We start from the raw sequence: 15,611 nt of genomic DNA, 5'->3' as shown, positions 1-15,611 counted from the left end.
GCGTTAGTCATGTTTCTTGGTTTCTCACATAGCAAGACCACAACGAAACCTAACCAATCACCCACAAGCATTGTGATAGCAAGAACAAAAGTATCAAGAGAACCGAGAAATTGTTTTGAGTTGTTTGCTGATATCGAGGCTGATATCGAAGATGGTAGAAAAATATGTTAACATGATGGTAGAATTGGTTTTAGCTAACAAGCCACATACCCTCATCTAGTAGCCATCGTGGAAGTTCACCTCCAAGTCAGTCACTGAGCACTGCCTTGTGGTTATGAAAACTATTATAAAGGCAGGCTTTTTGCTCTATAAAATTGTTTTTGTCTTATACGGCAGCTGTATTTCATACATAGCTTTATTAACCCAACAAAGACAGCTCTCACAGATTTAGATAACCATATAAAGGTTTGACCCTTATTAGGGATTATCAGTGTGGTATAGTGTGACATGATTGTGATTGGACCATCTGGGTATCTTTACCAAACACCATCAATGCCAAGGTGGTTTAAAAAAGCACCAAACTATCACGGGTTTCGGAGAATAGAACATTTCATCTAAAAATCCACACATGCCACATCCCAATCCAGTAGCCTTCCCTGGAAATTCACACCAAATTCAAAGCCACTGAGCTTTTCGTGCATTGTGGGCACGAAAAGTAGTTTAAAAGCATGATTATTCTTCTAGCAAATTGTCCTCGTCTTATATGGCATCAGCATTTCTTACATAACTTTATCAACCCAAAACAGACAACTCTCACAGATTTAGACAACAATATACACGTTTGACCCTCATTAGGAAGCATTAGTGTGGTATAGTCTGACATGCTTGTTGTCGTCTTATCGGGGTATGTTTAGCAAACACCATCAATGTTACAGTAGGTTTTTAAAAAGCACCGGAATAGCCATTGTATCCGAGAATAAGAACTTTTTCTTTTTTTGTATTCACATATTTATTGAGAGAAAAACAACTATCACAACCAAAAAGACACTGTACAGATATATATATATATACAGATCCCCCACCCTCTTACCTGACAGGTACAGTGAACATTTGAACTATTTACACCACTCAATCCTTCCACAATCACTATTGATGGTCATTTTCAAATAATTATACACCTTCTCTCCAAACAATAACCAGATTCCGGATTAAATGCATCGAAAGTAGTTCAAATAAACAGCTCCAGAAACCTCCCCCAAATTCCTTCACATTGGTTTCTCTTCTTATTCCTGTACATAATCAGCCTCTCGATTGAGGACATTCGATAAATTTCAACCAGCCAGGAATTGGCCGAGGGTGCTTGCTCATTTTTCCATTCTCACAATATAATTTCTTTCATGCCCAGTGATGCCTTGAAGAACCAGCACCTCTGTAGGTATGACAAATCCGCTATTAGATCCTCCTCCCCCATGACAATGCTTGTATAATCATAATCAATATCGAACATCAAAATTTTGTTAATATTTATTGCAGTTTCTTTCCAAAATACCCTCGATCCGCTGCACTCCCACAACATATGTTCAAATGTGCCCACTATATGTTTTCACATCCAGCATGCCTCAGAATCTAACAAACCCTCTCATGGAGTTTATGCAGAGTCCAGTATACTCTGTTTAAAATATTGATCCGTCTTACCCTTTCTCCAAGATTCAACAATGTCATGCCCACTTTCCTGCATACATCTTGCCATCTATGCACACTCATTTCTGAACCTATTGCTTCTGACCATTTTCCAAGTAGATCTTTGTTAACCTCCTTATATCAAGCCAGGTGTTGATAGATAGACCTTTGAAGCAATATTACCCGCCATTTTAAAGTCTTTCAGCCAGTTTGCACAGTCTTTGCTTTCATCCGGGACTCTCTCGCCAATTGACCACTTTAGTCTCTGATTTTCTGCATATGAGCAGTCTCTCAGCACCTTTTCAGCAGGAGAACCACTAAATGTGATCCAGTTTTTCTCTTTCAATAGGTCACCAAGGCACCGGATACCATACACGAACCAATTTGCCCAGAACAGTGGTCTCCCATCCAACTCAATCTCCGGGTTCAGCCATAATGACACATTTTTGGAACAGAACACATTCACTTTGGTCGACTTAGCAAGACTATGCCAACATTCCCACAAGAATCTGGTTGGTGGATGTGATTTACATCCATTTCCATCTAAATATGTCAAAAGCACCCTCAGTGAAAGTGACATACATCTACTTATCCCTGCTTGCGTCCAAACACCCGTCTAATCCTCAATGAAAGGAAGCATTGTCTGGCTGTGAAAGCTAGATGATATTTGTTAAAGTCTGGGACTCCCAACCCTCCTTTCTCAGCTGGTAACTGTAGCTTCCACAACTTCAAGCGCAGTTGCTTTCCTTCCCATAAGAAAGATTGTATCATACTCTCTATTTTTTTCATTTCTTCTTTCTTTGCAGATAGGAGAACAATAGACAGGATGTAATTTATGCGCGGAGCAGTAGTCATCTTGATAGCGTTAACTCTCCCCAAAAGGCTCAGCTTTAATTCATACCATCTATCTATGTCTTTCTTCGGATTCTCTAGCATACTTTTCAGATTCACTTCCATCATGCTATCTACATCTCTAGTAAACCATATGTTCCAATATTTCAATCTCTCTGGACACCAACTGAAACCGTAGCCACTTGTTTGCCGACTTGGACATCCCTCTAATGCCGCCTTGGCTTGTGATTTTGACCAATTTATCTTTGTGAACATGGAAGACCCTCTGTCGACCAAGAACCACCTGACGGTAACCAAAGACCGCCGTGAGCTTAAGGACCGCCGTGAACCTTGTGAACGCGGCCGCCAGCCACCCTCCCACAGCCGCGAACTGCAGAGGAACGGCGTCCGCGGCTCAGGGTCCAACCACGTGGCAGAACCCGGCAACCCTGATTCCGAATGGGAGTCGAACGCCGCACACGGCGGAACGCTCTTGTCTAACACCTCGGGGATACCCGAAGTCCATGAATCAGAAAACACCGACCTCAATCACGAGGCTGGAGTGATACCCCCTCCCCACGCATGCTACGTGATGGACTCACCTGTGGGTCTTCCGAACAGCAACCGGGTCCAAGAGGGGAGGACATGGGTGGAGGCACAGTGGCAAACCTCGATCAGTGGAAAAGGGGGTGGGGCTTCAGGGGATTTCTATAGATGTAGTAACAACGCTGCTCATGATTGGTTGACTGCTGTCTCACCCCTATATAAGAAAGAGACTGATGAGGGATTGTGTGTGTTCTTTTCCCACTGTTTCAGAACAGGCAGACTGACGGAGAGAGAGACGCACAAGACACTCTCTGGGCCTACAAGGACTAAGAGGAGGCCTCATCCATATAGAAGAAGACTCACAAAAATCTCCTGTTATTCATTTTTTTTTCCTTTCATCCTTTTACCTGAATAAAGGAATTTTTGATTTCTCCATCCCTGCCTTCCTGCCTCATCTCTACAATCTTGTATCCGGAAAAGTCGTGGAATGTGTCTATGTGTTGCTCTGCTGCTGGAATCGATTTGTCCACACCATGTGTCACCAACAGCATGTCGTCCGCATATCACCACAGCTTTTGCGATGCCTCACCGAATTGGACTCAATTAATGGATCCCTTCTGATCCTATCTGCTAAAGGTTCCATTGAGAGGACGAACAGCAATGGCGAGAGTGGACCTCCCTGTCTCATATCTCTCCCAGCTCGAAACCTTCGGATGACAGAACATTCATATTCACACTGGCAGTGGGTTTGGAGTATAACAGCTGTATCCACCGAAGCAGGGTTTCACCTAGGCCAAACCCTTTCAAGACTGTCTGCAAGAAGGTCCATTATATGCAATCAAATGCCTTCTCTGCATCTAGAGACAGGACCACCACATCTGTTGTCAATTGTTGACTTGCATACAAGGTCAGGACCAGCCTGCACATGTTCTCTGATGCATGTCTCCCCTTGATTTAAGCCTGCTTGTCCTGGGTCAATAATCTCAGTTAACATGTGCTCCAATCGCATAGCCAGTACCTTTGCGAATATTTTATTGTCCGTGGTAATCAGGCTTATTGGTCTATAGCTACTCAAGCCCAATGCAGGCTTTCCTTTCTTCAGAGATAGAGAAATAGGGGTGTGTCTAGTAGTGGACAGAAATAACCCCTTACTACTTGAAGAGTGCAACATTGCAAGCATTAGTTCATATATCACATCCCGCATAACCTTATATAATTCCGCCGGTAGACCATCTGGAAATTTCCCTGCATTCAGGCTACAAGCAGCTCTCTTTAGTTCCTCTACACTATGATCAGACTCCAAACTAAGTCTCTTTTCATAGTTTATTTTCATTAAGTTACAGTCTTCAATGTAATCCTTCAAATATTCTCCAATCATTTTCGCCTCATATACAGTTTTGTGGAATATTTTCTGATCTTGTTGATTTCTGTTGGCTCATACGTTGTTACTCCCGACATCCCTATAATTGCACTTATCGATCTCTCACTTTCCATGACCCTTAGCCAATGAGCCAGTAGCCGATCACACTTCTCACCACCTGCATAGTAATTACATCTTGCCCTGAATGGTAGCCTCTCTGCCTTCTCCAAAAGCACTTTTTCTAGTTTACGTTTCTTGCGATTCAATTCTGAACGCAATTATGCAGTGGAGTTTACCATACCAAGTGCTTCCATTTTATTAATTTCCTCTTTCAATAACCTCACCTCCTCATCCCTCATCTTCCATCTTCCATTTTTTACCTGAGAAGTCTATCAGCATACCCCTCATGTAACATTTAAATGCCTCCCAGACAGACACCACACACACTTCATCTTTCCAGTTCTTTGCAACAAAAAACTTTGCTTCCTCCACAATTTTGTCCACATTATCTACATTATCAAGCAGTATAATGTTAATTTTCCAGAAGCTAGATTTCAGCATTGGGAAGGTTAATGACATCTCAATTAATACTAGTGCATGGTCTGAAATCAAGATATTGCCGATGCCCAACCCCCTTTTCATTTTGTGTGCACACACCAGATGTCCAAAGAAGATCAGTACCCGAGTATGTGTTATGACGCCCAAAATGGAATGTATAACCACTATCTTGTGGATGAAGCAATCTACATACATCAATTAACTGGAACTCTAGCATAAGATCTTTCATAGCTCTACGCTTAACCCCAGCCTCAGAACATGGTGAGCTAATACTTCTGTCCAACAGCAGATCCAATGTAACATCAAAATCTCCCCGTTAGAGGAGGTTGTGTTGGCCCAGATTCTGTATAAACTGATCCGGCGAGACAAAGATTGATCCATCCCCCCATTAAGAGCACAAACGTTGCAAAAACGGTATATCGAATTTTGTACATTCATGGCAATACACACTATCCTTCCCTCATTGTCTTTGTACATGAAATTCCAGAAACAGGAAGATTCTTCTGGGCTAATGTACAGACCCCTCTGGAAGGAAAGTAAAAGGTGAGCATACCTTTTACAAAAAAAAATAAAATTACATTTTTGAAACAAATAAATAGAAAACAGAACGACGTAAAAGCTATAATGCACGTGACCAATGCACACAAAGACCTGGACAGATTTCCTCACCTAACCATATGCCAGGCCAAATCTAAAACAAAATATATCAATTGCTACTATACAAAGGAATTGTTCCCCACAAAAGGAAGCACTTACCGAGATGGGTGTTCATCGCCCGGGCACAGTACTTGCACATGGCTTCAAGGTCATTCAGCTGCCCTTGAAGAAATGAGATCTGGGCCTCCAATTCCTCCTCCTGAAAAGGAACACATACAGGTCATGAGCATTTTGGGCAAGTGGGCATGCTGGGTGCATGGCCCAGTGGCAATTGTTTGGTATGTCAAACAGCATCCAAATCAAATGCTCCTGTGCCACTGGAAGCTCACACAGGTGGCGACTCACGCAAGGTGCCACATGCCAGAATTTGGGTGCAGCTTTCCAAGTATAGTGGGCTATCAGGTTTTTGGGTTGGCAGTTCTCAAACATGGGTTGCAGGTGGCAACATCCTCCAGCAAGTGCTTTACACATGTTCACTTAACCCGCTTTATTCACACAATATGTAAAAGAGCACCCACCCAAAGTCGTTACCACCTAAAATAAATTTGAGATACAGTAGAAAAGTGCAACAACAATTGTAGCATTACATCTGTGTGTTGGTTATGAACTGCTTTAATCTGTTCACCCATGAAAGGGGACGGATCCCTCTAGGTGAATGTGAGGGTGGGCATTAACACTGAATACCCTAAGCAGAAAGTAACATGGCTTTGTATTCTAACCCTCGGAAATTCCTTGATGTTTACTAGAAAGGGCATGCGGTAAGTAAGAAGAAGGAAGTGGCATTTTACGCAAGGCTTTTATTGAAAATAATAAGAAAAAGACCTACCGTTCCTTATACTAAATTGTTTGCCTTACCTAACGGAACTCTGACTAGGGTGCTCGTCGACAGGGTGGTTTGTCGGAAGCAAAAATGCTGCCCTCTGTCCATAAACCAACCAACATCTGACCCTCCACTAATCAGAAGGTATTCAGAAAACAAAAAGGGGCTCAGGAAAATGGCTCCCCTTTCCTGGGCTGGCTGGCTCAGCCGTGGTGACTGATCTTCTTATAGTCTCTTGTAACATTTATGATTAGCCCCTGCAGCTCCTCAAAGGGACTTCTTTGGTCTTTCGTCTTTCCCAAGTGTCCAATGACTAGCGGCTATCAATATCCAAAATGGTTCTTGCCTTAACCATTGTTCATATATTCTCTGTACCGGTTTCTTGGTTTTTGTTCCCGCTATTGAGACATGGGAGATTAGTCCCGTAGTACTCTTGGCTTCTCTTAGGGTTTACAAAGTCACTGTGACTAGGGATATTACTCCCTTACCACTCTTGGTTTCTCTTATGAACTTCACAATTACTGTGACGAGGGAGATTATTCCCATAGCAATCTTTTCTTCTGTTATGGTTCTCACAATCACTGTGATGAGGGAGAGCACTCCTGTAGCAATCTTTACTTTGCCCCAACCCCTACTTGGTCTCCCGCTGCTCCTGTTACCTAGAATTTGATGGGGGAACGTCACCGGAGCTTGCTGGGGTTGCAGGCTGGTGCATTCTCTGTAAACACTCACGGCGTGTTCTCTGTCCACTTTCTTGTGTGCGTTTATGGCTCTGCTGAGCCTTTGGCTTGTCAGTGCAGTTTATGGACCACATGGCCCACCTCCTAGAGGTCACGCTACAGTCTAACCTCCAGCTTCCTAGTGGGACGGTCCTCCATGGAGTTACAGAGTACCCTCTGATGTTTTCCTGTCGTCCCCTCGACCAAGGACTAGCTTCTTTGCAGGACCTGCTCGTTTCCAGGATTGAGCTTCCCGGGCTGTGCAGGCTAGATGCCGGCTTCTCTCTTTAGCAAGTCCTTCCGCTGTTTTTACCCTCTGTTGCTGGGTCTTTCCAAGCAGAGGATCAGAGCCCTTCCGTTATTTCTAAGAGATAATCTTTATGCTTCCTTGTGGCCAACTCTTCCCAGTTCTGGCAATCCTCACTGAAGAAGTACTTGTTACTGCTCTATCACTCTTCTTCGACTCAGTACTATTGGGTTCCAACCTTTTGCCATTCTTCATGTTTCCTTTACTCTTCCTCTTCCTTCACAGTAGTTTCTGATCTTGATTGAGTAAAAGAAGAGATCTTACAATAGCAACCAGTAGTTACTTCAGGTCGGACTTCTTGGGACAATGAGGGTCTCAGGGTCTCATAAGAAAGAGGATCAAAGGGTTCCTTCATGGAACGAGACTCCCTACCCCCAAGAGGGAAGTCTCTCCTTGTGAGGCCATGAATACCACCACACTTAGGGGAAATGTTGCGTAACGGGCTCACCTCCCATAGCCTCACATGGAAGAACAGCCTCCTGGGGAGAAGTGACAAAATCATGTGAATCGTCACGGGTGTAGGGAACTCATGGTGGCAACAGTAAAGACAGACACAAGTGATCACAGTTCAAGTGCGTTTATTAAACAGTATAATGGGTGAGATAAATGCCTAATCTAAACTTAAATCTAAGATGGGAGCAAGCTACAACCATCAAATAATAATAAGGCAGTCCTAATGGCCTCTTGTCAAATAAAAAAGTGCTTATATGAAAACTATTGTCATTCCTTACAACGAAGTTACAAAATAGTGTGGGTTAATGTTCACAAGAAAAGAAAGAAGTCTTCTCAAAATGATAACTTAGGATGGTATGGCGGGGTCTTCCTTCCCCACGTTTTTAGCACGGGACAAGGCGGGACTTCTGAGCACAGAAAACTCTTGGGCCTCGCCAGCACAAGGTTACAATTAGTTTACAAAATATCAAGGCCTTCTGTGGCCAAGTCTCTTTCACACAAAGTCTCTTGTCTCAGAGGACCTGATGTGTCAACAAAACAAACAAACAAAATGTTCCTGGAATAAATCATCACGGGTCTTCAGGTTCAGGTTCACTATGGCCTTTCACTCAGTTCTTTTTCACTTTATCACAACGCAGGATTCACTCTTGTTCGCTTTCCCCTTGGCATCCCTCTGTCGGGTTCACATAGCCATTCGATCACAAAGTTCACTTTACTTTTCTAATGCCGTTCATGATTTGTTCATCTTATCAGAAAGCAGGGTTTGCTTCCCCTAGCGTTCTTTGGCAACAGGTCAGAGACTTTCGATTGTAAAAGGTATTTGACGTGACCCTTGTAGGACCACACCGACACCTCACGCCGGCCTCTCTTAAGGCCTTCTGCTACTTTTTGTAGTACGATAAAGGGGCTAGCCAGAGTCCTTCGAATGAGTACTCCTACAGTGCCTGTCCACTCTGTTGCTTGCCCTTCACTGGGCTTTCTTGTAAGTTTAGAAACACAGAAGTCCTTTGTTCACAAGTTCCTTGCCGTTATAAATGTGTTGCCGCTTGCAACCTTCGGCCCAACACAGTTAGGCTTACTATCAGCTCTCCACGACTCACCGGCTGTGCTAAACTCATTCACGTTTCTTCTCTCTGGACAGTACCACAGTAGCAAATGCATCTCCCTGCCTTGACTATCGGCATGGGTGGATCCCGTGCACGCTGACATCTGTTTCCCCACACGTCAGCTGTATCTCCCAGTCTTATAAATAATTTCACAGAGGTTTCGCAGGCCTGGGTTGGAAAGGGCAAGGGCACTTCCCTCCTTGTCGTCCTTTACCGTCTCACCACCTTTCTTCTCCGTTTGAATTGTCGGTCCGGAATAGCTGCCTCCTTGTGCGCTCGGCCTTGCTTCAAGTGTGCTCTTGTGCTCCGCCTTTTATCCCAGTGGGGAATGGAAAGGGTCGTCAGGTGTTTATAGTTGTTATTAATTGCCTGACTCTGTCCCTGGTATTGGGACATGTCAGGGTAACAGCTCTGGTGTTAGTCCATTGTCTTTCATTGTGTAGGAAAGTGTTTGTGTCGGAAAGGTGATCTCCCCCACTCGTCCACCCTCAGGAACTGAATCCACTAGCGATGGCCGTGTCCTGGCCTCCTGGACGACAGATCTCCGGGGTCTAGCGGGTGAGACACTTTCAGGTTTCTCACACAGGGCACCAGACAAGATTGGATATCCTGAATACAAAAAAGGAGAGCAAAAAACAAAACGGTGACAAGTGACTTATGATTCGTAAGGTGGCCAGGGCAATGTTAAGCATTATAGAAAACCATTTATTTGGGGAAAAAGGAAAAAAGGAGTCAATATATTCCCCTTTCTTTACAGCGACCATGTAAGCAGTTACCTCTGCACAACCAGTTTTTGAGGTACCAACAGAGAGTTAATAATGATTGCGTTGGGTTGTTCTGTGAAATCAGGGCACAGACAGCTCCATAGTTGCGCACCTTGTTCTGTTAAAGCACTGGCTCCTCTTGTCCACATTGTACGAAAATAGGGCACAACCAGTATGTGTCTGAGCTCTAATAGCAGCCTCAATTTATGGTGAGTGTACTTCTGAGGTTATGGGGGAGCAATATTTGTAGGTTCTGTGAGCAATATGCAGAACTTAAAATGTTATTTTCTTGGATATTTATCTCTTGCCCCTTTATCTGTCAAAAAGAAATTCATACTCTTCAAGCTGCTTAGAGAACTTGGCTCGACTTGCGGCTTTAGTAGTTGTGCCACGCTTCAATGGAAAACTCCAAGTAGTATTGTTGTCCACCTCATTGTTGTCAGCCAAGCTGTGACACTGGATGCCCAGGTGACGGCACCATGAAGATCACCAGCTAGTCTTCAGGAACTCTTTCAATACATGGCTATTTACAACACCATAACAGGCTAATTAGCAGCCCGCCGCGCAGGACAGGAGCTCTCGGACGTGGACAACATAATGGTCCCCACAAACCTGGACTCAAAGCCTTACCAGAGTAGCATGCCTCCCAAACATGGGCCGAATACAGATGTCCCCTTTCGGGTCAACTTGAACTACATGTGCAAGAACATCTGCACCAAACACTTGATTAAGGACACCTGAAGATTGGACTCAGTCTGGTCAGTCTCCCCTTTATTTTCTCCCCATCAGACAGATGAGATTGTCATCACCTCACAATTATTGAACAAAACCCCAAAGAACGAAAATGCTTCATCCAGACGGAAAATACTGCGGCAGGTCCTCAGTTTTCATCCTAAAAGCAGCCTGGAAGAATACTGGTTCAGCTTAGCCTTAAACTCAATCAATCTCCCTTTATCGGATTTCAAGCTAATCGACTAATCCTTTAACTGACCATGGACCTTTACACCATATAGACACACAGAGCAGCCAGCCAGACACATGGCAACTTTAGCAGTGCTGTAAATGCACAGAACCCACAGCACCAATACATATTTAGCTGTATTACATAATCATTCAAATTGAGCATCTCTTCCTGTGTTACAGGGCTGGAACCGATTTTAGGGTTTTCCCTCACGGATCAAACATACACCAATGTCACAGCCACAAATCACATAGAAGCATAGGAGCATTCGGGACTCTGGTACTTGTAGCCTGAAATCACAGACACCACAGGATTCGCACAAGCCTCACTTTCTATCCCAAAATATCTCTGTTTTTTGTGTGTGCAGAACCACAGACCCCAAGACGGAAAGTGTATACAAGGGCACTTCTTCATGGTATATAAAGTAAGTACATAATTCAAGGCAGGGGTGATGTGCTGTCGGCTGTTGACTCTCAAGTGCCCGTCAGCTGCATTCTGTACCCAATGGAGCCCACTAAGAGATCTTGGAAGCTTCTGATTCAGGCTGTTCACATGGCCCATGAGAGGCAAGAGTGAGAATTGCTCAGAGAGAAAAGGAAACATGCTTTGAAGAATTTTTAAACTCTAGAAACCTGGACTCAGTGCTGTGGTTCAATTGTGGGACCAGCTAAGGAGGGTATTCGTAAAGAAAAAGCACATGTAGTCAATATTTCATGATGTACGTGAATAAGGATAGTTTCATTTAAAAATAAACAGTTTACAACTCAAACTGATGCGCCTATAATTAACATCAATTTTGAAGCAATTAAAAAGACAACATAGCTACATAAAAGCGGACCAATAGAGAGCTGACAAATAATATGTTGGATTGTATGTTGTTTCTATTCAGTTTGTGCAATGCCAATCTAATCAAATAAAATATTGAAAATAATCTTCCAATCACAGATGAAAAAGCTGTCATTGTGTTCATGGTGCATGGTAGTAGCTACACTGATTCCTCGCTTTTGGAGCCTACTTTAAAATAACCATGGGTGAGACGGACCCTTGAATCCTATCAGAAAAAGCGATCTATTTTATTATATAATTAATATCACGTTCATCAAATCCCACAAAACTTTGCACAAAAACGTAATTAGATTTAGCTTCCCCGTGTAGAAATATTTACATTTTTTTTACGTTAAAAATTATAGGTTGACATTAGGGTGACATGTCTAATTTCATGTCCCTGATGTATAGTCCCACCCCGCAATTCGGGATAAGAAAAACAGACTGATTTCTCAAAACTCAAAATGTATTTAAAGAATCAAAGTTCACTTCAAACAAAAGTTGTATCAGGAGGTATAAACCTTCATTAAACAATCAAAGGGTTGGAAAATGCCACACTATACCTAATCTCGGATTCCCTACCTTGACCAAAACTAAGGGTCTGTCAAGTGTCAATATGTCCAAAGCAAAGAAGTCCTGTGTCCGAAATTCCATCGTAGCCCTTGGATTCTAAATCTAACTCTAAGGTGTCAAGGGTGTTGCATTTGGCTTAGAAAGTGTGCAAATGTAAAATTTCAACAAAAGGCATAACTCCCAAAAAAGTTCCAAATGGATAATGTTCACAGTTCCAAAGGCAATGATTCCCTTCCCCAGGATTCTCACACCGAAGCAAAAGTTCAAAGAATAACCAAGTTCTTCATAGCCCAAGAGGATAGCTCTCTCCTCTTGCATTGCAATTCAATCCAGGGGAGTTCCCCAGGCCTTGTCCCAAATTCAATACAATTAATTCTTAAGGGTATAGTTCTTCCTTGGGATTCTCTGTCAAAAGATGACACAACTTGGGTGTGGGTCCCAGACTCGCAAACACCTGATGTACTCCCCTGCCAGGTTCTCTTATACAATTCCTTATGGGTGGGAATCCCAGATCCACAATTTTCCTGGTATACTCTCCTGCCAGGGCTTCATGTTGCAATTTCTCTTCTCATTCAGTACAAGGGAGCATGGATCTTTGCCAAATTACTTTACTATAAAGTACTACGACGATGAAATGACACTGACTCCAATGAGGATAACTCTCTTCCCCGCTCTTGGCAACCAATTCACTCTTTCAGGGTCTCTTTGCCTCAGTTTCGGTTTCCCCTTCTCCCCTCAATGTATGTGTTCGCTCATTGCAAACGTACACATTCGGGTACTCGCCTCGGTATCTGCTGGACTCGAGCGGCTTTCCCAAGTCAGCGGCACAGAACGTTCTCGCTACTTGCATCAGACCAAAGCCCGTCCTGGCTTCCAGATCCCGCTGCAACCTCCTTCTTCATGCGCTTCCACAGTAAACCAGCACCACTTCACTACGCGGCTGGTCCAGAGCTAGCCTCTTGACCTCTCTCCTCACCCACCCGCAGTGTTCTGCAGCCATGGCTCTCAGTCCGGTCTGCTTCGTGGTCAGCCCGACCAGCCAGGAGTGCTTGGGTCACCGCCTCCACTCGCCTGCCACCGCGGTTCGCTCCCGGGTTGGGACACCATTTGCTCTGCACTGCATCCTGCGTCTCTCGTTGGTCTGCAAGCTGACGCTTGGAAAAGAAGCTCTCATTTTCTCACAGCAGCTAATTTAAATTACCACCGCCAGGCTGGAAAATGTCTTGGACCAATCACATCCTTCACAACACTAGACTGCGCATTATGGTTCAGACTCTGTCATGGCAGTTCTCTTCCTCGTCTCAGTACATGTTGTTTTACCAGATGCAAAATGATCAAAAGTTCTGTCAGCAGCATTTGTAGGATGTTGAAGGGGGTTGCCACATTATGCCATCAAGTATTGGGGAATAGAGGGGTTATCCCTAAAAGGAAAGGAGGGCCTACCATGTCTCAACTGATAATGCCTGTCCATCCACCAGAGGGGGCACCGCCCCTCATGTGACCCTCCCTCGCATAGCCAGCTCCATGGTCAGGATCAGGTAGCGACTACCGCCCCCAGCCACATAAACAGAGGCTACCTCTGGGAAAGGAAATAAGCATTGTTCCTGGGGGGCTATCAAGGATTTACTTCATTTTCTGTTAGTCTGCAACATGCTATTGGACTTAAGGTGGCAGTGGTTGTGCTGTCACTTTATACGTAATAATGTGAGATCAGTATCTGAGGCAATGTTGCTCATCCTGTCTTGTGATGATATGTGTTTCATCTCGGACCACTGTGAATATGTAAATGCCTCTTTAAAATGGTTAGGAAGACATTTTTATATAACATAACTCGGCAGGTTTTATGTATTTTAACTTGGCATTCTCTGTATTTAAATACTTTTCCAGATTTGTATGTTTTTTAGTCTATTTTAAAGTCTGAATATGTATGTTTGACATGTGTATTCTATTACTTTGTAAATGGTGTAAACTGAATAAAGTGTTTACTATTACCACCTCTGGGAAAGGAGTAATGACATCATCAGATTCATCCCAGTGGTCTCCAGCTTAATACAAAGGAAATCACTACAATGTTATAGCCTCAAAAACAATTGGTCACCAAAATAAACGTTTACTAGTCTGCATGAATCTCACTAATATCAATTCACACAAGTATTCATTTCCATGATCAATTCTGGGTATACATTATACTCTAAAAGATAATAGGCATTCTAAACTCTTCTATTGCATGTCATCCTCAACTTCTCAAAGGCATCACAACAGGAGGCATAATATTACTGCTTCGTTGAATCAAAATACAGTCTTCAGTTCCCCCAATGAGACACACCATTTGCAGACCAAAATGTTTTCTCCAACTTAAATGTGGCGCAGGGGATTCTTACGTTTGTATGCAATCTCTGAAAATATGTGTGCAGATTTCAATGTAAATGTGTGTGCAACTTGCAATTTACATATGTGTGCACAGCTTTCAACCTGTGTGTGTGTGTGTGTGTGTGCAGCCATCAATCAGTTCCTATTAATTTGCCTTTGGCTCTACAGGTTTGGGCTGGAGATGTAATATTCTTAAGTAAACCATCAGGGACGTCGGATCAACAAAATCCCTGAGGTAGAGCACGTGACATCACACAGCAGATGACATCACAGAAAGTGATGTCATATGATCTTTGACCCGGACAGCGTCATTTCCTCTTTAACCCTGGTGACATCATAGAAGGTGACTTGCGGGCATAAAAAACGAAAGTACATTAATTTACAATTTCAGATACCAACCACATTTTAAAAAGAGTGCTGCCTTCATATGCCATTGATGGGTTATGAAATGATAGGCTTATACCCAATAGAATTAACGTAGGCCGAGGTACTGCCATAGATATGCCACTTCAGCACTGTATGGCCAGTTACTTCCATATTATGCTAATTATAGCTGCAGTCAGGAATTGTCAATATGTAAGTAGAGCCCCTACATTGTCAGTTGCTGCGATAATACAGTATCCAAAAATTCAATAGATTCAAGTCACTACAGTGCACAGGAGCATTAATTCTTTAATTCATGATGATCTGTTATTTATGTATCACTTTCGCAAAAGACCAATATGTAGCACATATTTACATACAATTATCAACCCAGCTGAAGTTGGTACTCATTTAGCAACCTCAGAAGAATGTAAGGCTGAGTTGGGCTCGCTGGGATTCGAACCTGCGACCTGAAAATCACCCAGATTGCTGCAGCAAGCTCTCAACCTGCTGAGCTGCCTTACTACATTGCTATTAGACATGCAATGCCACAGTAAGAAAACATGTCAAAACTAGCTCAACAATGTAGGCCAGATACGCTTATGTTTGCTGTATGATATGATAGGTTATTTATAACGTGCTTAATACCCAGAGGTTTCTAAGCATGGACACGGGGATCGAACCCGTGTTGTTCCGTGTCACTTTGCTTCCAAGGCGAGCACGTTGCCCCTGTGCTATTCTCCTGAGAGGATTTGTTTGATTCACACTAAAAAAGGCT

At 43.3% G+C, this 15,611-nt stretch overlaps 1 protein-coding gene across 7 annotated transcripts in view; it reads right to left on the bottom strand.

Moving 5' to 3' along the window:
• Positions 1-15,611, bottom strand: part of TBC1D5 (TBC1 domain family member 5) — a 2,783,701-nt gene that overhangs the window by 237,685 nt on the left and 2,530,405 nt on the right. For all 7 annotated transcript variants that reach the window (XM_069648897.1, XM_069648892.1, XM_069648893.1 and 4 more), the window contains one exon: positions 5,672-5,771. In XM_069648897.1, coding sequence (XP_069504998.1) covers positions 5,672-5,771 — 100 coding nt within the window. The remainder of the gene's footprint in view (positions 1-5,671; positions 5,772-15,611) is intronic.

This window comes from Ambystoma mexicanum, chromosome 2q (genome assembly GCF_040938575.1).
Source record: "Ambystoma mexicanum isolate Mex_15411 chromosome 2q, UKY_AmexF1_1, whole genome shotgun sequence".
NCBI classification, from domain to species: Eukaryota; Metazoa; Chordata; class Amphibia; order Caudata; family Ambystomatidae; genus Ambystoma; species Ambystoma mexicanum.
Note: the sequence above shows the minus strand (reverse complement) of the source record. Positions and strands in the feature narration are given on the sequence as shown.